Here is a 26306-nt window from a genome sequence, read left to right as displayed (position 1 = left end):
TGATGCTTCATCATAAGTGACCACAGTTTCTAGTGCTATGCAGCAGGATCTCATGGCTTATTCAGCCCAAAGGCAACAGTTTGCAACTATTTTTTTAAATAAGCAAACCTGGAGTTCCCGTCGTGGCGCAGTGGTTAACGAATCCGACTAGGAACCATGAGGTTGCGGGTTCGATCCCCAGCCTTGCTCAGTGGGTTAACGATCCGGCGTTGCCGTGAGCTGTGGTGTAGGTTGCAGACACAGCTCGGATCCCGCGTTGCTGTGGCTCTGGCGTAGGCTGGTGGCTACAGCTCCAATTCAACCCCTAGCCTGGGAACCTCCATATGCCGCGGGAGCGGCCCAAGAAATAGCAACAACAACAACAACAAAAAAAGACAAAAGACAAAAAAAAAAAAAAAGCAAACCTAAAAACTTTTCCAGGAGTTCCCATTGTGGCACAGCAGAATCAAATCCGACTAGGAACTATGAGGTTATGGGTTCAATCCCTGGCCTCGCTCAGTCGGTTAAGGATCTGGCATTGCTGTGACCTATGGCATAGGTCGCAGACACAGCTTGGATCTGGCATTGCTGTGGCTGTGGCGCAGGCTGGCAGCTGTAACTCCAATTGGACCCCTAGCCTGAGAACCTCCATACGCCGCGGGTACGGCCCTAAAAAAGACGAAAAGACAAAATAAATAAACAAACAAATAAATAAATAAAAACTTTTCCAGGTTTCCAACTTCTTTTGAAAAAAAATCAGTAGATTTGGCTCTCCTAAGACTATATTCCCAAATGGCTGGAGCCATTCCAGATTGGCTGGGGTGAAGTGGCAGCTGCTCCTTTAGGCAGAACATGTACTCTTGTTTTGTCTAAAGTTACAGACAAAGGAAGTGGCAAAGCCAGATTTCCACTCCTAAGCCAAAGCTATTTCCACCACCCCTTTCTACCTCTCTATATGCCTGTGTTAACTGAGTGTAGAGGATGCAACCAAATGATCAACTGAGCCATATCCATGAAGCCATTTGTAGGCAGTGTTCTCTAAGACAGAAGTCCAGATATTATGGGATCAATAATCTTAAGGTGTATTAGTCAGACACACCTATGCCAAGAGTCCTGATGAAGACGACATTATTTGCTCCACTCTCCACTGACTGGAATCTTCTTAACCTCATCTCTGTGGATGCCTTAATGTCACCAACTTCTTTCTTCAAGGCAGCCTCCACATCATCATCGTCTTCTCCCTCACTCCCTGAGGGTTGCTGATCCTTGTCTGAAAACTGTTTGCATAAAACTAATGAGCAGAAATGCCACAACAGCCCGTGTTAAAACTGTCACTACTTCTATGAAACCCAGTGGCAGAGGACTCAATATTGACAAGAAAGCTCTTTATTAAGACATCACTCCTGCCAAAATGTGGAGGAAGAAAGGAGTTCCCTCAGACTGAGGTACATACAATTTGAAAACGCTTTCAAAACCCTGACAGTCTGGGACAGAGTGAAATGTGCTCACCAGATGAATCATTTCAGGGTGGACCTTAATCCCATCAAAAGATACCTTTGTGCCTGACATGACACCACACTTTCGTGAGATTAAACCAAATAGTTATGAAGTTAAAAATCCTTACTCCTGTTCTACTGTGGTATCCAGTACAGAAAAAGTTTGAGACCTTGCTCAAGGTATCAGTACAGACAAGACATACACTTATTGCCCAGTTCTCTGCCCCACTAACATGGTTGCCAATCAGGCACTAATGGTAATTTTACACATTTATGGAGCTTTTGTTGCATACCAGGATGTTATTTTGTGTCCATAAGCAACCTTTTAGCCAATCTTTCAAAGTCCTATCATTATTCTCTTTTTTATCTAGCTCAGCAGAATTAAATGACAAGCCCATCCAACTGAGCTAGTAAATGACAATCCTCTGAATTTTAACCCCCTCCCGTTTAATTCCTTGGGGTGTGCATGTGTGCATGGGTCCAAATCCTACGCCAATAATATTATTTCCAAACTGTGATGGGACAATTAGATTTTAGACGGTACTGTTACAAAAGTTTTTACTTTTTGAAATGTATTTTTATATCTATTTGAGAAGCAACTATTAGACTAGTACTAAAACCACTATTTCAGAGATGTTATTGCTGAAGACTAACACATTAGAACAGTCGCAATGTTTAAACGGTAGTAAGATAGCAGAAACCGTAAGGACGAATGAAGTTTGTGCCCTTGAGAACTTGAACCACCTAGAACCTAACCTACATGAACCTGTGTCCTCGTGAGCAATACTTCACGAGGTTACCGCGAGACGTACACGTTTCTGAAAGGTCTTCAGAAACAAAGTCTGAACCGCAAAAAGCAATCTATAAATTGGAGCCACCATCGTGATTAACGAAGAGGCGGGAAACGCCCAAAGCGCTAGAATTTGAAGCACAGGACCGGGTAGAGGTGGGGAACCGAGGCACCCTGGGGCTCCTAGGGGAACAGAGGCAAACCACGCCCCCTCATCGCTACGGGTGCGGCTAAACTCGCGCATGCGTATACAGGAGCTGGCCTGCCACCCTTTCCTCCTCCCTGAAAGGCCGCTTGGTCCGCCTGCTCTTCCCCGAGCCGGTACCTTTTCTGGCCCGTACATGTCGTCGCCGTATTCGTTGAGCAGACTGTAGGCCTCCTCCACACACTTGCGCTCATTCATGTTGCAGGTGATGAGAATGCCCTGTAGCCCCGGCTCCAACTGCCGGGGCCCGCCGCCTTCGCAGCGCCGAGCCCGCTTGGCCTGCAGGTACTGAGCCTTGCCCTTGCGCTTCCCGCCACCAGGCTGAAGAGGCTGCTGGACGGGGGCCGCCATAGTGCTTGAGAACTGAAGCAGGCGGGCAACGTGCTTCTCCGCGGGCCTGGCGCCCTCACCTCTGCAGGCGCGGGCTGCTTATGTCATGTGTGCGCGACGACCTCTAGAAGTCCTTCCGCCAAGCCTCCTTCCGACTACAGGGTCCTAAAGCCCGCGGCGGAAGGCTGCAGAGTGGTGGCGTGAGGTCCGTCCCCGGCGATGATTGACAGCTAGTCGCTTTCACCTCACCACCGGAAGGAGGTGATTTACTGGAGAAGTGGCCCGTCTCTGGTGACAGCGTATTCCTGCTGTCCAGATTCCAAAACTGGTGGTGGGGCGCTTTCTAGAACCTTGATGCTGGTTCCAGCCGCCTAGAGTCTCTTACCCTCCGTGGCACTTGTTCCTCCCGCCGTCGTTATAATTCTGTCAACTTCCCAAAAGCTTCCAATAAAATCCTTTCTAGCCTAAATTTGCCAGAACTTGTTTCCATATGACTTAGAACTAAGAATAGTGGTTTGTATAAGTGTTTCACACTGCTTTCTCTGTGCTTTTATCCGCAGCCTCAGCAACTATCATGATAATGTGTTATCTTTTTTAAACTGAAAAGATGCCACTTTTGAAGACTGTGTTCAGGAGGAATAAATGCTCCCTACTATTGACTGGGGGTGGGGGGAGCACAACCTAAAAGATGAGAATCATGCTTTATTATGCGGACAACACTCAGGTCTTAAGCCCAGGACACAGCCTATCTGATAACTCTAAGGACTGCTCCAAAGAGGTAAGAGAGGAGTCAGGATATATAGGAGTTTTTGCAACCAAGACCAGATAGTATGAACATCAAAAGATTATTTCTGGTTAAGGGATTTAGTGCTTTTCCATGTATGGGAAATGCAAGAGTCAGGGTTCACTGAAATCATTCCTTTGATATGCACCTCAGCTATCTAGGGCCAGTGTCCTGTGCTTTCTCATCCGGAGTCTCTTGAGGGTACACTGGGGGGGGGGGGAGGAACAGGTGGGAGTTGGTGGCTACAGTGTCTGATGGTTTGATGGCTGGCATTCTGTTTCCATCCTGAGTTTCTTCAGGGCTCACCATCCAGTGGATGCAGTGGCTGATGGCTGCAAAGACCTTTGGTTAACAGCTATGGTGGGCAGCACTCACCCTCAACTACTGCTCCAGTACAAAAGTTGTTGCCAGATTTGAGTTCCCACAAATTCCAATGGAAGTAATCTGCAAAAGGGTCATTGAACTGAAAGTCATCTTTTATTCTAACCCCAGATTGACCATTATATCCAAAAATCTTATTTTTGGCTTTCACCTTTGCTTCCGCCTTTACTTTTCAAAATGTCATTGGTGGAGATTGTGCAGCATCTATTTCTGGAGGTCCTCAGTTGCTTGTGAAAAGAAGTCTCATTACACTGGCCTTGCTGTGGTGTCAGGAGGCACAGAGAGAGCTCGCTGAAATTGTTTAGTTTTTCTTTTCATCCTCAGTGCCTAGCATAGTGCCTAGCCCATAGTAGGTGCTCAAAGTTTTTCAACTGAATTCAGCTCCCAAAATGATCGATAAAGTGATAGCGAAACCGGACTGTGGGGCTCCTGGGTGCAAAAGCCTTTTTGTGTACCCCATTTCTTGTTCTTAGGAAATGAGTCTTACTCAGCTACCATGACCTTCCCTGAGTTCCTATAGGGACATGGTCAGATAGTTACTGATCAGGGAGGGGAGGAACAGTCAGGCAACTGTACAGCCTTGAGGCAGGATCCTGGTTCCCTCTCAAGGAATACACGTAATAATATAGGCATCTTATACACCCAAGAAAAAAGTTAGATCCCTATGCTTCTTTTAGAAATGAATACTTTAAAACTGAACAGCTTAGAGACTTTCCTTGTCCTTCTCCCTGGCTTAACTGCACCCTAAACACAATCACCTGTAAACAGGACTAACCTCTCCAGGAGCTCCATGGACACTTTCCCTCCATGTAAATGCATTACTTCCCCAGCCTCCCCAAAACCTGTGGTGTATGAAAATCATTAACTTCTTTATTTTTTCCTTTTCAGGGGCACACCCACGGCATATGGAAGTTCCCAGGCTAGGGGACCAATCGAAGCTCCAGCTGCCAGCCTACACCGCAGCCACAGCAAGGAAGGATCCAAGCCACGTCTGCAGCTTACGGCTGCAAGATCCACAGCCCACTGACCCACTGAGGCCAGAGACGGAACCTGAATCCTCACAGATCCTGGGTTCCTCACAGATCTGCTGAGTCATGACAGTAAGTCCAGTAACTCATTAATTATAAAAGGAACAGTCTCAGGGGACTGTGTAAATCTCCAAGGTAAACTTGGCCCAGAACTTCTGCTCCTCCCTCCAGAATGGCTCCACCAATCCAGGAAAGGCACTCTGGGCACATCTTACTGCTTCTGACTGTCCCACAACTTTTCCATTCTCTTGCGGCTACTGCCAAGACCAACGTAGATAGAAGAGTTCAAGTTTCAGGGTTACTCTTCTAGAAACAGGTCTGCTATCATCTCCTGCTGTGTTGGAATCTGTCACTTTAGTGAGTATCACTTTATCTGTCTCCTATGCAAAGTTTTCTGGGCTGGCCCACATGTACTTTTGAGCAGAGATAACAAGCAAGCAAACAAACAGACAAAAAGAAATTAAAAGTGCTCTCCTGAAATCCTGGGCAGCCAATGTGTTTCTATCAGAATTTCTCAGTTATTGTTAATAATTCTATCTAGTAAGTGACTAGGACTATGTACATACAAAAAGGCTGTAAACATAGCAGCTGAGTTTCTTTCATTTTGAGCTTTTCGTGCTATTTAATTTTTTAAAAATTATGTGCACAGATTAACTTGTTAAGATGTTTTGGAAAAAAAATTCAGTTGAGTCCAAGTAGACTAAGCTGAGGTTTTCACTCTAGTGTCTACTTAGAAGTAACCTGGGGGCAGCCACTTTTCTCTATTAGGTGGTCAAGCATAGCCCTAAAAATTCTTATGGAAGTTTAAGGCAGGGTCTTGTTAGATTGCGGAGAACAGTAGGGGTTTCATCTTGCTTTGAGGGTATATATGCCAACCCATGGTTATTACTTGGATTACTTGATGGAGAAGGTATTTACGGAGATGTGGGGAGGTGAAAATCCCCTTGGCACTGCTGTTTATATAGATGTAGAGGCTGCATGTCTGATGAGACCTTAAATACTTTCAAAAGCCTGTCTGATCAGCACTGGTACCATCTTTATTAGATGAGTTTTCTATGGCTCAGTACAAAAATCTGGACTCACACTGGGAAAGTTGTCTCAGATCTTTTTTACCTGCAAATAGTATTAGAAACCTGGAAAATGGATTTTATGAAATGCTAAAATCTCTGGAAAAACAGGAAAAGAACTTTGTTGGGGAAAAGATAGTCTTATGGTTTTGATGAGGAGGATGCTGGTATTTGGCAGAACACAATGGTTAGGCTCACTTTAAGCTCCAAATGACTGGTCAATTTTCTTTTCAAAGTTTGTTTGAAGGATTCTGAATGCAGTGGATAAAATAGTTTGAAATTTTCATTTTAAATGCAAAATAAGGAGTACCTGTTGTGGGCACAGCAGAAACGAATCTGACTAGGAACCATGAGGTTGCAGTTCTGATCCCTGGCCTTGCTCAGTGGATTAAGTATCCGGCGTTGCCGTGAGCTGTGGTGTAGTTTGCAGACGAGGCTCAGATCCTGCGTTGCTGTGGCTCTGGCGTAGGCTGGCAGCTACAGCTCCGATTAGACCCCTAGCCTGGGAACCTCCATATGCCGTGGGAGCGGCCCAAGAAATGGCAAAAAGACCAAAAAAAAAAAAAAAAAAAAAAAAAAAGAAACCCTTAAAAGATACATAGAAATAATAACAATGGTTCTCTGAGGGATTAAGGGTGTGGTGAAACCTGAGGCTGGGGGTGGGAGGCAGATTTTTCACTGTGTACCTTTTTTTTCCCCCCTTTGTTTTTAGGGTCACACCCACGGCATGTGGAGGTTCCCAGGCTAGGGGTCTGATTGGAGCTACAGCTGCTGACCTACACAGCCACAGCAACTTGGGATCTGAGCCGAATCTGCCACCTACACCTCAGCTTACAACAATGCCAGATCCTTAACCCACTTAGCAAGTCCAGGGATCGAAACTGCAACCTCATGGTTCCTAGTCAGATTCGTTTTTTCACTGTACCACAACAGGAACTCCTCACTGAGTATCTTTTATGATTTCTGTAAGCATTTGAAGATATTATCCCCCCAAATTAAAAACAAAGTTGCAGGTGTGTCGGGGAGGGGATGCGCCGCGGTTGTGGGATGGAAATCCTATAAAACTGGATTGTGATGATCATTGTACAACTATAAATGTATTAAATTCCTTGAGTAATAATAAAAAAAAAGTTACAACACTAAAAACTTAGTGGTGAGTACTTCCTCATCCAGTTCAAGGAAATGTTTATTCTGTAAAAAGGTACAGAGACGCAGGCTGTACCTTGCCAGCAAATAGTAAAGGGTGGTCCTTTCTCCTCAATCCCCGCTGCCAAACAGAATGACATGTGAAGACTTGGGCTTATTTCTCTTCGACAGAGCAGCCTCCAGCACTTGTCCCTTACCCCTCATCCATCCTGAAGTGCAGTCTGGGATCCCTGGGGGCGGAGGTGAGGAGCCAGCATGGGAGGGTAGTGGGTCTGACCAGGGTCTGGGCTGGGTGGGCCAGGCCAGACAGCCACCACTCTTTGGGGACCTCTGCTCAAGTTGGCTTCTAGAGTCTGACCCTTTTCTCAACTGGCTCTTGCTTTGGACTGAACTATCCCTGGAGCCCATGTCCTGCATCAAACCCAGCTATCTGTAAGGCTGGAGGTGCCTCCCAGGCCAGGCCTCAGATCTATCCTTGACAGGCCACTGTCCACCTCTAGGATGTCTGCCATTAGCCTCGACCCCTTCACCCTTTTTCCTGCCTACCAGCCATGTAGATGGCTCTGCAGCCTCAGAGAGTAAGGTGGGAAGCTGGGAAGAAGGAGGAGTCTTTTCCAGAGCCGAGGCTGAGGCAGGTCTTTCGCTTGCCCACTTCTGTCCACACTCACTGGCCCTCCTCAGGGAGGGGGAAGCTGCCGTGGACTCATCCTGGCTGCCACTGCCATTGTCCTAGCCCCCTGCCCACCTCCTTCCTCTCATCACAGTGAGAAAGGATAACGTGCAAGGAAGGTATTTTTATGGGTCATAAATATATTTTAAAATAAGGAGAAGAAAGAAGGGTTTATTTTCTTAAATGAGCTCTGTCTTGGTAACAGTATGTAAGCATTTGTAGTGTAAAGGTCTTAGGTTCCTTGGAAAAGCCATCAGGTTTCGAAACTTCCAAACGTGGGTGTTGGACTATGAATGTGCCAGTGTGTTCCATGGCACATCTCATGTGTCCCTGGGCCCATGTGCCTCTGTGTGTTGTGTATGGCACACTATGGGACTTGCTGGGATGATTCCTGGAGAATTAAGTGCCCAGTTCTAACAGACATTGGCAGCAGCTGGACTTGGCATTTCCTTGCTCACTGCCAGACATGGCCAACCTCTGCCCATACTCGAAGCACTACAGAATGGTCTGGATGCCTATAGCAAGGCCCTTTGGGAGGCCACTTCCATGCCCCTGGCTCAGCTGGCCACATTGGCCAAAGAGCCAGGGCGCTGGAGTCTGGAAGCTTTGGTTGTTCTTCTTTTTTTTTTTTTTTTTTTTTTTTTTGTCTTTTTGCCTTTTGAGGGCCACTCCTGCAGCATATGGAGGTTCCCAGGCTAGGGGTCTAATTGGAGCTGTAGGCTACACCAGAGCCACAGCAACACGGGATCCAAGCCGAGTCTGCAACCTACACCACAACTCATGGCAACACCGGATCCTTAACCCACTGAGCATGGCCAGGGGCCAAACCCACAACCTCAAGGTTCCGAGTTGGATTTGTTAACCACTGAGCCACGACGGGAACTCAGAATAAGCTTTGGTTGTTCTTGAAGGCACTTCCCACCACCTTGTCTCAGAGGCACAACACTCTGTGTTATCGGCTTGGGAAGTAGGGGCGGGGGTGGAGGGGCTGACATTCATATAAATTAATCTAAACTAGCCACACATGAACAATGCTAGTAGAAGCCACACATGAATAATTCTAGGTAAAGCAGGGGAAGCCCTTCTCAGATATACTATAATTCTGAGTTGTTGAGAAAAAAAAAAAAAAAAAACTGTGTGAAAAAGCTCTACCTTCTGAAAAAGTCATTTATTCATTCAAATGATATTTATTAAGCACTTACTATGGGCCAAATGCTATTATAATTCCCATGAATGTAACAAACAATCTCCATACCTCATTTACATTCAGTGCAAAGATTAGCAAACTAGCCCATGGGCTAAATCCAATCCTCCACTTGCTTTTGTACAACCTGTGAACCAAGAATGGTTTTCACATGTTTAAATATTTGGGAAAAAAATCAAAAGAGGAGTAACAAATGATGACACATGAAAATTACCTGAAATTCAAGTTTTGAGGAGACATAAATAAGGTTTTTTTTAGTAACACAGTTATGCCTATTTACTTATGCATTGTCAATGGCTGCTCTCTGAACCAGAATTGAGTTAATGCAGTTGTAGCAGAGACCAAATGGCCCACAAAGCCTCAATATTTATCATCCGGCCTTTTACAGAAAAAGTTAGCTGATGCCTGTTCTAAGCACCATGATAAGCACTTGGCTGCATTCTCTCATTTAATCTTTGGGACAATTCTCTGAAGGAGGCTCTATTAGTCTCCACATTTGGAAAAAGTGAAACTGGGGCCTGCGAATGGGTATTTCTAACAAGAGTCTGGGTGATGCTGATGTTGCTTGTTTGCATGTCATAATCTCTAGATCAGTAACCCTTTACCTTAGCTGCATATCAGAATCCTTTGAGGAAATTAAAAAAAAAAAAAATGATGCCCAGGCCCCATCCCCAGAGATTCTGATTTAATTTATTCAAGACAGCAGTACATTTATAAAGCTTTCCTTGTGATTCAAATATATAACCAGGGTTGAGAATCATTGCTCCACTGAAATCCTATTGAACTGTAGTAAAGAGAACATTCAAAGACCAACGTTCTAGTTCCCATATTACATTACAGCAACTTGTTTCCCCTCTCTGGTGTCCTGTCTTCTTTGGAGGTGAAAAATGAGGAGGCTTACATCAGATGATTTCAGAGGGCTCATGCTCATGCCTTGTCAGGTCCTCACGCAAATAGTTCAGAGGTCAGAAGTACCCTGGTCTCCAGATGCAATGGGTGTAATATGACACCAAAATGCCAGGTCTGTTTAGAGTAAAATTTATGGCTAGTGTCCACTATTAATTATTGTTTGGAAATTTATCAATACAGAGGTAGCTTCATATAGCTACTCTGCCTTACTTACCATGCAGCTGGAATTCTAATTAAAAATGATGATTTAATGATTGTGAGAGTAGTATTTCATCATAGGAAATTTGGAGATTACAAAAAGTATAGAATTATACCAGGGGTCATAGAAGAAAACCCTATAATCCCTAGAAATGTGTTTTTAGCAGCCTAATTTATGAGACCTCAGCCAAGTAAATGACATTGTGATTAAATGACTTCCCACAGAAGCAAGGAGGGCTGGGTGGCCCACAGGGGCCTCTGGCACAAAAGTCCCAAACGCTGGAGCCCTATTATTATGTCTCTGGTAAATGCAGCTCCAAGTCTGGACCTGAAGAGAGTGTGGGCTCCTATTTGGAGCATGGGAACTGTAGCCTATAAGCTAGAGGAACTTTGGCAGTGTTTTCATGCATAATTGGTACTGAACTACTTCAGTTTCTTCAGCAATGGATAATCCAAGGTGGAAAGTTCTCCTAACATTTCTGCACTGCTTTCAAAATCTGCAGGTGAAAGATACCAGATAAAAAGCTTAGCCCTTTGCTTTCACTGAGAGTAACTGGGTGACCCGGGCCTTTACTTCTTTAGAAATATATATGGGAAGAATAGTACTTACTGGGCTAGCACCAGAGAATTCTGGGTTCAAAGCCAACTAATGCCCCCCCACTGGCCAGTTCTTAGGTTGAAACCTTAACCCCCCAGTGTGATGGTATATGGAGATGGGGCCTTTGGAAGGTAGTAAGGTTTAGATGAGATCATTAGGGCGAGGCTCCTGATGGGATCAGTATCTTTCAGGTAGAGCAAGAGACCAAACTCTCTTTCTCCAATGCTGTGAGGACACAGAGAGAAGGCAAGCTGGGAATAAGGCCCTTACAGGGTAACCGAATCAACTGGCAGTTTGAGCCAGGGCTTCCCAGAACAGTGAGAAACATGTCTACTGTTTAATAAATCACATAATCTGTGGTATTTTGTTAATGGCAGTCAGAGCTGAGACAACCTCTTACTCATCATTTTCTCTATCTGCAAAAAGAGATGATGATAGATATACTTCACAAGGCTTGATGATAAATTTTAAGGAGTTCCTGTTGTGGCTCAGTGGTTAACAAATCTGACTAGTATCCATGAGGATACGGGTTCAGTCCCTGGCCTCACTCAGTGGGTTAAAGATCTGGCATGGCTGAGAGCTGTGGTGTAGGTTGCAGACGTGGCTCAGATCCAGTGTTGCTGTGGCTGTGGTGTAGGCCGACAGCTCCCACTCAACCCCTAGCCTGGGAATGTCCATATGCCAAAGGTGTGGCCCTAACTAGACAAGAGACAAAAGAAAAAAAAAAAAAAGTAACTAAAACACTGAGCACAGTATTGGGAGCATAGTGAGTGCTCAGAAAATGGTACTATTATGATGATGATTAATAATAAATCTCTGCTGTTTGGGGCTATGGCAACCTTCAAGACAGAAACAAACACATGTCCTTTTTGCTTGTCTTAGACTGATTGGTATCCTTGGAAATCCTGAGTGCTAAAACACCCACAAGACTGATATTACCATGCAGATATTACTTTGTGCCAAGTATTTTCAGCGCCTAGCAATTTCTGCTTCTATGAGAGCACTGCATAAAGATTATAGAACAGTGATCCCTCAGAATTTCTCCAACTATGAATCCATGAAACAGAACTTCAAACTGGAGATTCCAGAGTATTTCAACTTTGCTAAAGATGTTCTGGATCAATGGACCAATGTGGAAAAGGTAAGGAGCAAGGGCCACTCAGACTGCAGTTTCTCAACTGAGAGTGATTTTTCCCCCCAGGGGACATTTGGCAACGTCTGGAGACAATTTTGTTGCCATCACTTGGGGGAAGGTATGTGCTAATGGGTAGAGACCAGGGGTGCTGCTAAATATCCTATAATTCACAGGACATCTGGCTCAACATGTCAGGAGTTCCATGGTTGAGAAAGCCTGGGTTATAGAAATATACGATTATAGGTTAATTTAAATAAGTTAAAAAAAAGTAGAGTAAAAAGTGAATCCAAGCGTAAGAAATGGTAGAATATGAGGCATAGAAAGAACATTGAAAGAAATACAAAAGGTTGAAAGAATTCTAACTTTATGGAAAGAAAAATAATCAGGCTAAATGAGAAATTATATGTGCTGGAAGAAATGACATGGCTCCCATCATCTAGAAATGAGGACCCCACAGCTATCCCCAAATACTCCAAGTAGGTCCTAACCAAGGACCTGTGAATTTTCTTCAGAAAAAATATTCCATTAAGTCAGTTGAAATAGCATTTAGCTGGATAAGGAGTTCCCATCGTGGCTCAGCAGACACAAATCTGACCAGTATCCATGAGGACGCAGGTTCAATTCCTGGCCTCGCTCAGTAGGTTAAGGATCTGGCATTTCTGTGAGTTGTGGTGTAGGTCGCTGACGCAGCTCAGATCTGGCATTGCTGTGGCTGTGGCATAGGCCAGCAGCTGTAGCTCTGATTCAACCCCTAGCCTGGGAACCTCCACAGGTCGTAGGTGTGCCCCCCCCCCCAAAAAAAAGGCATTTAGCTGAATAATTACTTTTAAATCTGTGACTTGTCTTTCCTCAGACTGGAAAGAAACCTTCCAATCCAGCCTTCTGGTGGGTAAATGGAAATGGAAAAGAAGTGAGATGGAGTTTTGAAGAACTGGGATCTTTGTCGAGGAAATTTGCAAATATACTTACAGAAGGTTGTGCCCTGCAAAGGGGAGATCGAGTAATTCTAATTCTGCCCAGGATCCCAGAATGGTGGCTTGCAAATGTAGCCTGCCTGCGAACAGGTTAGTAGTATTTTCAATCAGATCATATTTAAACTTGGCTGGATGAGAGATTTTCCAAAACATTTAAGTAGTCACGAGACATTTATTCGGGCAAACTATTTGAGAAACTGTACCCATATGGTCTTATTCTCCAGAACCTTAGAAATGTGTTGGAAACACGCCGTATCTTTTGACCTAAACTCTGAGTAGGGTTTTTCATAATGAAATAGGTTTAAGTGAATGCCAGTCAACAACTAAACACCTTTATACCCACCGCTTTTCTCCTCCTATAGAACCCGTGGTCATCTGAAACTCAGTCACAGATTCAAGGAAGCCATGCTAGGTCTTGTTTCACATCTTCACTCCTCTAGTGGTTAATTACCAGTTCATCAGGCATCAGCTACTCCTCCTTCCTAATCAGTTCCTACATCTTGTAAATTGGACCCTATATCTTGTACATTGGACTTGCTCTGTGCCTCTGGAGTACCTCCTCTTCTCCCATTTCATTATCATTTCCTTTCCTCATATCTTTACGGTCTCCTGAGTGGATTTTCTCAAAAGAATCCCTAATTTTGGTTTTGTGTATGCCCACACATCCCACCTCAACCAATTCCTTCTCAATAGCCAGTGTTCTTTCCAGAACACACATTTCATCCTTTCGTCACTCCTTGATATTACGTAATAACTCCCTGTTGCCTACCAGAGAAAACCTGAACTTCCTTAGGTGTGTCATGGAAGGCTCTGGCTACTTTCTCATTTATATTTCTCATTTCTTCACCCTCATTCTGTGCTCCATCCACGTCAAATGGTTTCCTACAAGGTATGTGATCTTTCTTCATCTCCTTGATTCTGCTCAGAAAGCCTTTAATTCATACCAAGCACCTGGACAGCTCTTACTAAACTTTAGAATCTCAGCTCTAATGTTACCTTCTCAGGTAACCCCAACCTGATGTCCCAGTCTAGGTATTTTCTTTTGGGGGCTCCCCCCCAAAGAAATATGTATATATTTCTATTTTAACCTATACTGTATTATCTGGGTATATTATTTGTTCATAAATCTGTCATTCGCATAAGAATACTGAAAGGCAGGAGTTCCCGTCGTGGCGCAGTGGTTAACGAATCTGACTAGGAACCATGAGGTTGCGGGTTCGGTCCCTGCCCTTGCTCAGTGGGTTAACAATCCGGCGTTGCCGTGAGCTGTGGTGTAGGTTGCAGACTCGGCTCGGATCCCGAGTTGCTGTGGCTCTGGCGTAGGCTGGCGGCTACAGCTCCGATTGGACCCCTAGCCTGGGAACCTCCATATGCTGTGGGAGCGGCCCAAGAAATAGCAAAAAGACCAAAAAAAAAAAAAAAAACCAATACTGAAAGGCAATGATTAAGACATATTCATCTCTATGTCTCCAATTATTGGCATTCCATATATCTCAGAGAAATATTTGTTGAATTAATATCTTTATTATAATAATAATCATTACATTAAATAACTATTCTTACTTTATTTTAATTGAATCATTCATGCATTTGAGGAGAGCTATATGCTCTAATCACATGTGTACAGATAAATTATATACCAGAGTTACATGGTCCACTTTTACACAGTTTTTTAACAAAATGATTGCTTTCACGATTGCTGCTTAAGTTCACTGTCTTAGCAATGAACTATTTGATAGCCAGGATCAGGAATCCATTCATATTAGCTCAATAATGAAGGAGAATTATTGAACATCTGCTGAAGAATCTTATAGGGAAAAAAAGTACAGAAAGAAAAACTGGCTTTTGCAAGAAAACATGCTTTCAGAAAGCAGTTTGTATCTCTATTTTTTTTTTTTTTTTTTTTTTTTGCTCTTAAGTCACTTGACTCTGCCCCTCTCAAGCATCTGCTCCTTTGACCTTTCTTGCTAGGACATGGTTTCTCTTCATTTCGGTTGGTGCACAGCTTTGATTTGCTAGACAAATGTCTCAGGCCCTAACCCTATATGTTGCATCCACTAATCCACTCAGTTTCTTAAATATTTAAAGGCAGAATCTAACTGGCACAGCTTGGTTAGGCCCATCAGAAGTGATCAGAGGCAGCTTCAACTGATAAAGCTTGGTTGCTAGGGCTGTGACCAGAAGGAAGGCATATTCTCTTAGAAGAAAGAATGAAAGGGAGGCAATAAATGGTAAACCTAGTATACTAATTATGCTAGTCTTCACAGCAAAATTAGAAAGAAGCTCATAGTTACTGGGTTTCCTAATAATTTTTCTCTTTTAATAAACCTTAGCTGATGTAAATATTTTCAAGGATTTCAGTTGTTTACGTATTACATGGGGCCATATATATATATGATAAAATGATAAAGGTAAAGGAATGGTTAACACAACATTCTGGATCACAGCTACCTGATAATTTGAGGCAGAGCAGAGAGGGCTTCAAACATATCATTAAATTCTTTTCTTTTTTTTTAAGCCAGATGATAGATAATTCTTAATTTAATATTTTTAAAGGAAATTGTATATATACACTGCATAAACTCTGGGGCATGACTGGTATTTTTGGCAGTTAAAAGAAGCAAAGTGTATGGCTGAACTTTATACACTTTTGAGGAGCCTTAAAATGTTTGGAAATGCGTTACTAAAGGGGAAAGCGTGAGATAAAGTATTAGTGTGTTTTCTCAAAAGGAAAAGTACCTAGTATTGAAGAGAGATACTGTTGAAATACAGCATTTTGAAACCAGAGTTACTGGGAACTTGTCAGAAATATAAGTTCTTCAGCTCCGCCCAAGATTTACTGAATCTAGAACTGGGATGCAGACATACAAAACCTAGAAATCTATTTTTTTAAGCAGCCCTTCAGGTGACTCTTATTCATGTTCAAGTTTGAGAACCACTGAGCTAGAGGAAGTGAGTCTCTATCTACTTGAGGCCTTGTAGAATGACAGGACCTTGGTGAATTGAGCAGATCTAGACGCTGCTCATAACTGGCTTATATCAGTGTGTGGAGAGTAGAACTGTGCATTGTGGGGGAGGGCTCTCATTGCCATATTTATAATACAAGATGTGTGTATAAAGTAATATTACCAATTTATTAATTTGCCTGAAGAGCCCAAACACTCTGACATGAATAGCCTCCTCTCTGCCTGTTAATAGACCCACGTGAGAAGACAAAATTTAGCCAGAAGTTTGTTCAGTGAATAGAATAAGTAACTTTCATAATTCAATTTATTGGCACTGGGATTTGAAAGCCCAGTTCACCCACCCATCTCTTATATATCCACTATCCCTTCAAGCAGCAGGTGTTTACTGGGCACTTGCTATGTTTTAGGAGTTGGGGGCTTAGTGTCCAGTGGGAGAGAGAGTCAGGAGTTAAGTAAACACACAGTGTGGTGTGACAAGTGCTATAAAGGAAACAGTACAGGAGTGTAAGAGGAGTTCCATCTACTGAGAGGTCAGGATACCTAAGCTGAAACCTGAGGGATGAGTCAGCCAGCGGGAGAAGGTGTGGGTGATGGGAAATGGAAAAGACCCTGTGAGGGTCCTGAGGCAAGAAATAACTTTCAGATCAGAGAAAATGAAAACAGTCCAGAGTAAGGTAGGTATTGGCTAGGGGCCACCTCATCCCAGGGACTATAATAAAAATCCCCTGACAGAGTCTTCTCCTTTCGACGGGCTTGGATGAGTACTGTCAGGATTTGCCCTAATAAGTCTCTTTTCTTCTGTGTTCTGGGGCTGCAATATCCCCTTCTGAGGCCAGTTCTATATCAATAGATCATATATCAGGGTATGGTTTAATTGTACTGCTTTTTATGTCTGTGAACACTGATTATGAATATCTCTGTTCTGAACTATTTTATATTGAGTTTATAGTTTAGCTCGTGGAAGGCAAGCTATTTCCCTTATCCCCAAGTTCTCAGAGAGATATGCCCTATAGCCCCCAGTACCAACAGCAAACTCATATCACATTTTAATTTTCAAACTCTTTTGTATGCATTATAGGCTAAATAAATTCCTTTACAGCAGAAATCTCAGTATATAATTATTTAAAATATTAATTTCCAAGGATTTGTTCCTTTAAGTAAAATTCACCACAAAAAACTAGTGTAACATCCCATCTCAGCCCACAGGTCTTGATGAAGTTTCTATAATGCATGTGGTCCCTCTGGAATTAAAATAAACATCCACTTATTTGCTCATTTTATCTTCACAAGAGCCTTCTGATTAGGAAGGGGAAGTCTCATTTTATAAACAGGGAAGATAAAACTTTCAGAGATGGGGGGAAAGGAACATTAAGTTATTTGCCCCAAAACATTCAGAAAGTCAGTGCTAGAGGCCAGTGCACTCTCTAACATTTTCTAGAGTTTTTATAAAATTTCAAAATAAGAATAGTTCTTAAAAATTATCTAGGTGGGGAAAGTGTGATTCCTTTATCTCTCCCCTTCAATCTACAACTAGTAAAACATTCATAATTCAACAAAGGCTCCTCTGCCCAACACACTGAGAGGCCAGAGAGATCCACACATCTGTACATCCGAAGGTGGATGGCCAGGTTGAAGGTGGGTGAAGGTTGGTAACAAGAGGTGGAACCAAGGGAACAATGGAGGTGGTGCCCATAATCCTGGCCCTCTGGCCACAGTGGATGAGCACACAGACCAGAAGAGCCCAGTAACAGCAGGGGAAGTGACACACACAACTCCAGCGTCCCAGCTGTAGCAGTACCTGCAGCCAAAGAGAATCAGGCCACAGTGGTGCCCACCACTCCAGCACCCCTACCCCAAGTCATCAGGACCCACAAACCTGATGTCAACAACCTCCAAGGCGGCTGAGGTGCCTGCCCTCCTGATGCCCCCAGTGGTGACATGAATAACAGCAGCAACACTGGCAATAGCAAGGCACCAAGGGCCCCAAAGGCACAAGCAGCCAGAGGGCCCCAGTGACACATCTGGCAGAGGTGGTGATGGGTAGAAAATGCTGATTCACTTAGTCAGAGGCAGGTCAGGTGAGAGAAACCAGACTTGTGCTATAGTGCCACCTACTGAAAAACAAAAGAAAGGCCTCTAGTCATAAACCTGTTGAATTGTTGGGATCAAAGTAAACACATCTTACCTAATAAGAAAGGTGCTCACTGCTTCAAATGTGTGGGCAGAGGAACAACCCATCAAGCACTGTGAAAAAGCATAATAACATGGCATCACAGAAAAAAAAGGAAGTGACAGTTCTCCAGAAACCAAACTTAAACTCACAGAAGACTGCAACTTGATACAGAATTCAAAGTAGCTGTCCATGAGCTACAAGAAAACTCAGAAAAGACACTTCAGTAGGCTCAGGAATAAAATCAATGAACAGAAGGAATATTTTATCAAAGGGTTGAACCTCTAAAAAAGAAACAAACAGAAATTCTAGAGCTGAAGAGCTTAATAAAGAATGCAATAGAAAACATTGGAAATAAGGCAGACCATATGGAAGAATTAGCAAGCATGAATACATAAATCTAAAAATGATTTAGGTAGAAGAGAGAGAAGTAAGTTTTGTTGTTTTTTTAATGTAGGAATTCTAAGAAAACTATCTGTCTCCACTGGGAAAGGCAACATAAGATAATGGGTATCCCAAAAGGAGAGGAGAGGGAGTAGAGAGTTTAAAGAAATAGTAGCTAGAACTTCCCAAACCTGGGGAAGGAACTGGATGTACAGGTCCAGGAAGCTAAGCAAACACCTAATTACCTCAATGCAAATACACCTTTCCAAGACATATTATATAGAGCTGTCAAGTCAATGATAAATAAATAATTTTTGGGGGGGGGGGCTGCACCCACAGCATGTGAAAGGTCCCAGGCCAGGGATTGAACCTGCGCTACAGCTGCAACCTGAGTCACAGCTGTAGCAATGCTGGATCCTTAACCTGCTGCACTACACAGGAACTTTCAATGATAAAGAAAGAATTTTAAAGGTAGCCAGGGAAAAAGATAGTAACCTAAAAAGGAAACTCCATTAGGCTATCAGCAGATTTCTCGGCAGAAACTCTACAGGCCAAGAGAGAGTGAAATGACATACCTGAAGTATTTATTTGTTTTTATTTTGTTCTTCTTTTGACAGCTGCACCTGTGGCATATGGAAGTTCCTGGGTTCCTGGGTTGAATCAGAGCTGCAGCTGAGGCCTACGCTACAGCCACAGCAACATTCAGTCCAAGTCAAATCTGCAACCTGTGCTATAGCTTGCAGCAACACTGGATCCTTAATGCACTGAGTGAGGCCAGGGATCGAACCCTCATCCTCACAGACACCATGTCATGTTCTTAACCTGCTGAGCCACAACAGGAAGTCCTCACACTCGAGATAGTTAAAGGTAAAAACTGTCAGTTAAGAATACTTTATCCAGGGAGTTCCCGTCATGGCTCAGTGGTTAACGAATCCGACCAGGAACCTTGAGGTTGTGGGTTTGATCTCTGGCCTTGCTCAGTGGGTTAAGGATCCAGCGTTGCCGTGGGCTGTGGTGCAGGTCGAAGATTCGGCTCAGATCTGGCGTTGCTGTGGCTCTGGCATAGGCCGGCAGCAACAGCTCCAATTAAACCCCTAGCCTGGGAACCTCCACATGCCACGGGTGCAGCCCTTAAAGAAAGAATACTTTATCCAGGAAAATTATCCTAAAAGGAGAAAAAAAGGCTTTCCCAGACAAACTAAAGCTGAGAGAGTTTATCACCACTGCACCTGCTTTACAAGAAATGTTGAGGGCTTCTTGAAGATGGCAGAATAAGAGGATGTGGAGCTCACCCACACCCACATTTCAGTGAGAAATGTGGAACAATTCTCACTGAAAACTAATTGGAAACTGGTAGAAGGGCTCCTGTCCCAAGGCAGAGTGAAAACAAAAGCGATCAGGTTGGGATCTGCACTCCTGGGAAGGGACTCAAAGGAAAAAGGAGACTGCTCAGGAGGACACCCACTGCAGGCAGTGAATATGTCAAGCCGCAGACTGGGTGTCTCAGCCCTGGGGAAGAGACAAGCCCCACTGGCTGCTTGGAGAACAACCTGGACAGATAGACAGTGTGGAGAAGCCTGGACTTCACTTGCGAGGAGCACACAGGTGCTGGCTTGCCCCCAGGCAGGGTGGAGAGAGGTCTGCCCTAGAACCTGCCAGATTTCCTGAGACCACCTCTCTGTGCACCCCAGCCTAAGTCAACTGAATGCTCCAGCCCTGCTCACTCCATGCCGCAGCATGGCACTAGATCTAGGGTAACTACAACCAGGGAAAAGACATAATGATGGACTGCATCAGAATGGGGCCATGGACACCTATCCAGGCAGAACACTGGACTTCTGTAAGTACACAGGCCCCAACCGCTTCACCACTCCGTTCCTTTGGGGCAAAGGTCCCAGTGTGGGGAGAAGGAAAACAGCACCAGCTCAAGATGGCAAAAAACAAAACAAAACAAAACAAAAAACAAAAAACAAAAAAACAAAAACCACATGAAAAGATGCTCAACATCACTAATTATTAGAGAAATACAAAACAAAATAGTAATTACATATCACCTCACAACTTCCAAGATGGCTTTCAAAAAAGTCTACAAATAACAAATGTTGGAGAGGATGTAGAAAGAGAGAACCTTTGTATACTGTTGGTGGGAGTGTAGATTGGTGCAGCCACAGTTTGGAGGTTTCTCAAAAACTAAAAATGCAACCACCATATGACCTAGAAATTCCTCTCCTGGGTATATATCTGGAATAAATGAAAACACCAGTTAAAAAAGACACGTGGACGCCAATCTTGATAGCAACACTATTTACAACCCAAGTACCCATCAACAGATAACTGGATGAAGAGGATGTGATACACACATGCATGCACACACACACACACACACAGGATCATTATTCAGCCATTAAAAAGAGAAAAAAATTTGGAGTTTCCATCGTGGCGCAGTAGAAATGAATCCAACTAGGAACCATGAGGTTGTGGGTTTGATCCCTGGCCTTGCTCGGTGGGTTAAGGATCTGGCATTGCTGTGAGCTGTGGTGTAGGTCACAGACTTGGCTCAGATCTGATGTTGCCATGGCTGTGGTGTAGACCGGCAGCTGTAGCTCTAATTTGACCCCTAGCCTGGGAACCTCCACATGCTGTGGGTACGGCCCTGAAAAGCAAAAAAATAAAATAAAATAAAACTCTGCCATTTGCAACAATGTGGATAGACCTAGAGAATATTATGCTTAGTGAAACAAGTCAAAGACAAATACTATATGATATCACTTATATGTGGAGTCTAAAAAATTATGCAAATGAATGTATATGTAAAATAGAAACCGACTCAGAGATACAGAAGTCCAATGCACTATCCATTGTGCAACGGAGCCACCTGCAGACTCAGAGATATAAAAAACTTATGGGAGTTCCCGTTGTGGCGCAGTGGTTAACGAATCCGACTAGAAACCATGAGGTTGCGGGTTCGGTCCCTGCCCTTGCTCAGTGGGTTAATGATCCGGCGTTGCCATGAGCTGTGGTGTAGGTTGCAGACGTGGCTCGGATCCCGCGTTGCTGTGGCACTGGTATAGGCCGGTGGCTACAGCTCCGATTTGACCCCTAGCCTGGGAACCTCCATATGCCCAAAGAAATAGCAAAAAAAAAAAAAAAAAAAAAAGATTAAAAAAAAAAAGATAAAAAACTTACGGTTACCAAAGGGTGGAGGGACAAATTAGGGATATGGGATTAATAGATATAAACTACTGTGTATAAATTAGGTAAGCTACAAGGATATACAGTCATAGGGAATTATAGTTATCTTGTAATAACTTATAAAGGAGTATAATCTGCAAAAATACTGAATCACTATGCTGTACACATGAAATTAATATAATATTGTAAATCAACTATATTCCAATTAAGAAAAAAGGAAAGAAATGTTGAAAGCCTCTTTTACCAAAAACAAAAAGGCAAAAATTACAGGTAGTAAATAGAATCAGAAAATTGCAACTCTATATCAGAACAGGTTGTTAAACAATTATCATGTAAAGGTTAAAAGAGAAAATGTGATAAAAATAATTATAGCTACTTTAATTTGGTAATGGACTCCCAACACAAGAACAGATAATGTGAGACAACAAAAACATAAAAGAGAAAGAGGAAAAGGACAGAAATCATGTAGGCAAATGAAGATGAAATGCTATCAGTAGTAAAAGGATTATTTTATCTGCGAGACATTTTATACAAACCTCACGGCAACTACAAAACATAAATCAGAAGCTAAGACATGAAACATTAAAAAAGAGAAAACTGAGAAAAACATAAAAAATAATCAATCCGAAACACAAGGAAAAAGAAACAATGGAGATATAGAACCAGAAAACAAAATACAAACTGGCAGCACTAAGTCTTTATCAGTAACCACTCTAAATGTAAATGCATTGAATTTATCATTCAAAATAAGAATTGTAGCTGGATGGATTAAAAAACAAGACCCAACTATATACCTACCTCCTCCAGGAAACTCCTCTCAGCTCTAAAGACAAACATAGGCTCAAAGTGAAGGGGTAGATGTTACTCCAGGAGAATGGCAGCCACAGGAAAATGGGTGTAGCAATACTCATATCAGAAAAAAAATAGACTTTAAGCCAAAAAAAAGGGTAATAAAAGATAAAGGTACACATTATGTAATGATAAAGGGGATAATCCTTCAAGAAGATGTAACATTATTGATATATCTACTTTGCTAACACAGGAGCAGCAAAATGTATAAATTATTAACAGACCTAAAGGGAGAAACTGACAGCAACACAATATAGTAGGGGACTTTAACACTCCACTTACATCAATGGACATTTCATTCAGACAGAAAGTCAATAAGAAAACACTAACCTTAAATATACAGAATTATACAGAATATCCCATCCACTGCAGCAGCATATACAGTCTTCTCAATGCACATTGACCATTCTCCAGGCTAGATAACATGCTAGGTCACAAACCAAGTCTCAATAGATTCAAGAAGACTGAAACTGGGTCAAATACCTTTTCTGACTACAGTGGTATGAAACTTAGAAATCAACTACAAGAAATCTGGAAAAATCACAAATATGTGGAGACTAAGAATATTCAACTGAAAAACTATTAGGTAAATGATGAAATCAAAGGATAAATTTTAAAAACACCCACAGACAAATGAAAATAAAAATAATATAGGCCAAAATATATGCAGCAAAAGTGGTACTAAGAGTAAATAAAGTTTATAGCAATACAGGCCTACCTCAAGAAACAAGAAAAATCTCAAATAAATAATTTAACATTACATCTAAAGGAACTAGAAAAAGAAGAACAAAGCAAGCCCAAAGTCAGTATAAGAAGGGAAATTATAAAAACCCAAGCAGACATAAATGGAGACTTAAAAGACAATAGAAAAAAAAAAAATCAATGGAACTAAGGTCTGGTTCTCTGAAAAGATAAATACAGTTAACAAACCTTTAGCTAGACTTGCCAAAAAAAGACAAAGCTCAGATAAATAAAATCAGAAACAAAAGAGGAGAAATTGCAACGGATACAACAGAAATACAAAAGACTATGAGATTACTATGAGTAGCTAAACATCAACAGATTGGATAACCTAAAATAAATGGATAAATTCTTGGAATCATACAACCTTCTAAGACTAAAGCATGAAGAGATAATCTGAATAGACTTATCGCTAGTAAGACGATTAAAACAGTAATCAAAAACCTCCCCCAAAACAAAAGTCCCACAGCAGACAGCTTCACAGGTAAATTCTACCAAATATTTAAAGAAGATTTAATACCTTTAACAATCTTGATTAGAGAAATGGGCAAAATTAGAACCTTGCAGTTCAGATGTCTAGGCCAGGGCTCTCCCTGATGCTCCACAGTGCTTTCTTTAGACCTTTTCTCTATCTGGTTTCAATAGCATATATTGATACCTACGCATTTATGCAAAATAATAACTGTGAAACAGAAATGGGCATTTCATTTCTGGAAGTTTTAAACTTTTTAAAAATATGACACTTAAATATTAGTAGGCATCCTCCTGAGAGAGGCCATCCTTGGCCGCCCTATCTCAAACAGCTCCTCCCCCTCCCCTCACCCAAAGTGGTCATTGCTTATTTTTTAAAAACAGACATTATCATCTGATATTGTATATGCCTAGAATGTAAGATCCATGAGGGCAGGGACCTCTGTCCATTTTGTTCTCTATAGTATCCTTAGCACTTAGGAATGTTTCTAGCATATGGTAGGCTTCAATAAATTTTCAAATGAATAAATATATCTGCTGTATTTCTAATCATCTAGGACATCACTCCAGAACAATACTATAGGATTGTTTTTTATTTAAAGTAAAAGTTTGCTCCCTGGCGAGAAACTGTGTAATGTTTCCCAGAATGATTAATTTGGACAGGAAGTAGTTTTTAACAGGTCAGTCTGATCACTGTTAATAGATCCCTTTAAAGATACTATAAGAATTATGTATTTGCAGAACTTAATTATCTAAGGGTAATGTGTTTAAATAAAGGGTTTCTTCTTGGCCATGAAATACCAACAGTGAGTTTAAGAGTGACTTTATTTATTTACTTATTTGTGTTTTGCCTCTTTAGGGCCTCACCTGTGGCATATGGAGGTTCCCAGTCTAGGGGCTGAACTGGAGCTGAAGCTGCTGACCTACACCACAGCCACAGCAATGCTAGATCGAGCTGCGTCTGCCATCAACACCACAGCTCATGGCAATGCCAGATCCTTAACCCACTGAGCAGGGCCAGGGATTGAACTCACATCCTCATGGATATTAGTTGGGTTCCTTAACCACTGAGCCACAACGGGAACTCCTGAGAGTGACTTTAAATCATGAAAAGTGTTGGCTGTGGTAGACAGCTACTTCCCTAGGAGGAACATCTCTAAGGAATGACCTTGGAGTTAAAGCCTCATAAAATTTGCTGCCTTGCTTTGGTTAGAAAGGGAGGATATTCTGAAGAACCTTATGTTTTGGTCCTGGTTATCTGTTTCCTGAAGGACTCCATTAGAGGGACTTGTCCTTTCCAAAATGGAGAAATAAGCCAGTGTCAACAGTGCATGAATGTATTCAATCTTTCTTGCCTGCTGTGTCACTGGGAAGAGGAAAAACTAATAGAAAGTGAATACCTTCCACCCTTCTCTTGAAGATCTGGAATTTAAGAGTAGTGGAACCTGTGATAGAGATAGAAAAATGATACAGAAATAGATACAGTCTTGAACATGCATTAATCATTTGAGAAAGTAATAGCCAAATTTTATTCAGTGCCGTTCTAAGCTCTGTACACATTTTAATTCATTTAATCCTTAATAATCTTATGAAGAAGGCAGTGTTATTATAATCCCCATTCTGAGACTCTTGGAGGTACAGTGCCCTTTTTCAAGACCAAACTCTAAGAATGTCTGGCTCCAGGACCACTCTCAACCATTACACTATACCTTATAGTGTGATTTACAGCAGGAGAAGCAGAAGCACAGAAAAGACGAATGCCTCAATCCTTCTCTTTGGAAAGAAACCATAAAACATTCATGTCTGTTTTAAGAGGCACTGAACTAAAGTGGTTAAATGTACAGCTCTGAAGTCAGGTTGCAGAGTTCAGTGTGTCTACTGCCACTTGCTACTTCAGTGATCCCGGGCAAGTTATTTATAGGGCGTACTAAATAGGCCACCTGCCATATCAGCATACAAAGGATGTTGCATAAAGCCATCAGCCACCAGCCACTACAGCTGCCCCTAAAGGTGAGCCCTGAGGGAACTCAGGATGAGAAAGAATAGGATATTGGCCCTAGATAATTAAGGTGCATATCTAAGGAAGGATTTCAATGAGCCTGGACTCTTGCATCTTCCCATACATAAAAAATGCTAAATTCATTAACTTGAGATGTCTGGTTTTCTTTTTCTTTGTCTTTTTTAGGTCTGCACCCATGGAATATGGAAGTTCCCAGGCTAGTGGTTGAATCAGAGCTGTAGCTGCCAGCCCATACCACAGCCAAGCAACACCGGACACTTAGCCCACTGAGCGAGGTCAGGAATAGAACCTGCATCCTCATGGATACTAGGTGGGTTCATTACTGCTGAGCCACGACAGAACTCCAATAATTACTTTTCAAAAAAAAACCCTCTTCAAGCTGAATGTTATGAATAGTCTCCAAATAAAAAATAATTATCCAGGATTTAACACCTACCCATGTTAGGTCAAAAAGATCATAGACTTTGAGATCCTTTGAAAGGCAAAAGCAGAATGATGAAAAGGAAGACAAATAGATACCTTGCCTGGAAAACTGACTAACTTACTCTGAGAAATATCAAATTCATATGAGTTATCTACAATACCCTAAATAATATGATGAAAGAAATCATTTCTAAAC

The 26306-nt window shown here is 42.3% G+C and overlaps 3 protein-coding genes across 45 annotated transcripts in view; 1 reads left to right on the top strand and 2 right to left on the bottom strand.

Moving 5' to 3' along the window:
- The window catches only part of THUMPD1 (THUMP domain containing 1), a 29732-nt gene extending 26809 nt beyond the window's left edge, over nt 1–2923 (bottom strand). For 2 of the 3 annotated variants that reach the window (XM_013995606.3, XM_005662087.4), the window contains exons 1-2: nt 2591–2903; nt 1079–1256 (exon numbers count right to left, since the gene is read on the bottom strand). In XM_013995606.3, coding sequence (XP_013851060.1) covers nt 1079–1256; nt 2591–2821 — 409 coding nt within the window. In that variant the 5' untranslated portion in view covers nt 2822–2903. 3 annotated transcript variants of the gene reach the window in all.
- Nucleotides 2924–2956: 33 nt separating this feature from the next.
- ACSM3 (acyl-CoA synthetase medium chain family member 3) overlaps nt 2957–26306 on the top strand; it is a 38280-nt gene continuing 14930 nt past the window's right edge. For 4 of the 7 annotated variants that reach the window (XM_085017430.1, XM_005662098.4, XM_003124568.6 and 1 more), the window contains exons 1-3: nt 5236–5350; nt 11668–11926; nt 12774–12984. In XM_085017430.1, coding sequence (XP_084873556.1) covers nt 11726–11926; nt 12774–12984 — 412 coding nt within the window. In that variant the 5' untranslated portion in view covers nt 5236–5350; nt 11668–11725. Of the gene's footprint in view, nt 3062–4853; nt 5066–5235; nt 5351–7323; nt 7449–11667; nt 11927–12773; nt 12985–26306 lie in introns of those variants that run through there. The other 3 variants (XM_021086514.2, XM_085017427.1, XM_085017431.1) reach the window with 3 other exon arrangements.
- ERI2 (ERI1 exoribonuclease family member 2) overlaps nt 9026–26306 on the bottom strand; it is a 40875-nt gene continuing 23594 nt past the window's right edge. For 10 of the 35 annotated variants that reach the window (XR_014840664.1, XR_014840670.1, XR_014840676.1 and 7 more), the window contains one exon: nt 15396–17974. The gene's annotated coding sequence lies outside the window, so the exon portion shown is untranslated. Of the gene's footprint in view, nt 10685–12889; nt 12975–15395; nt 21032–22404; nt 25113–26306 lie in introns of those variants that run through there. The other 25 variants (XR_014840669.1, XR_014840673.1, XR_014840678.1 and 22 more) reach the window with 9 other exon arrangements.

The sequence above is a fragment of the Sus scrofa genome, chromosome 3 (genome assembly GCF_054392235.1).
Source record: "Sus scrofa isolate SSC_HxYL_T2T_F1_AM1 chromosome 3, Sscrofa_HxYL_maternal_Yorkshire_Landrace_v2.0, whole genome shotgun sequence".
NCBI lineage: Eukaryota > Metazoa > Chordata > Mammalia > Artiodactyla > Suidae > Sus > Sus scrofa.
The sequence above is the reverse complement of the archived record's forward strand: the minus strand, read 5'-3'. Positions and strand labels throughout refer to the sequence as shown.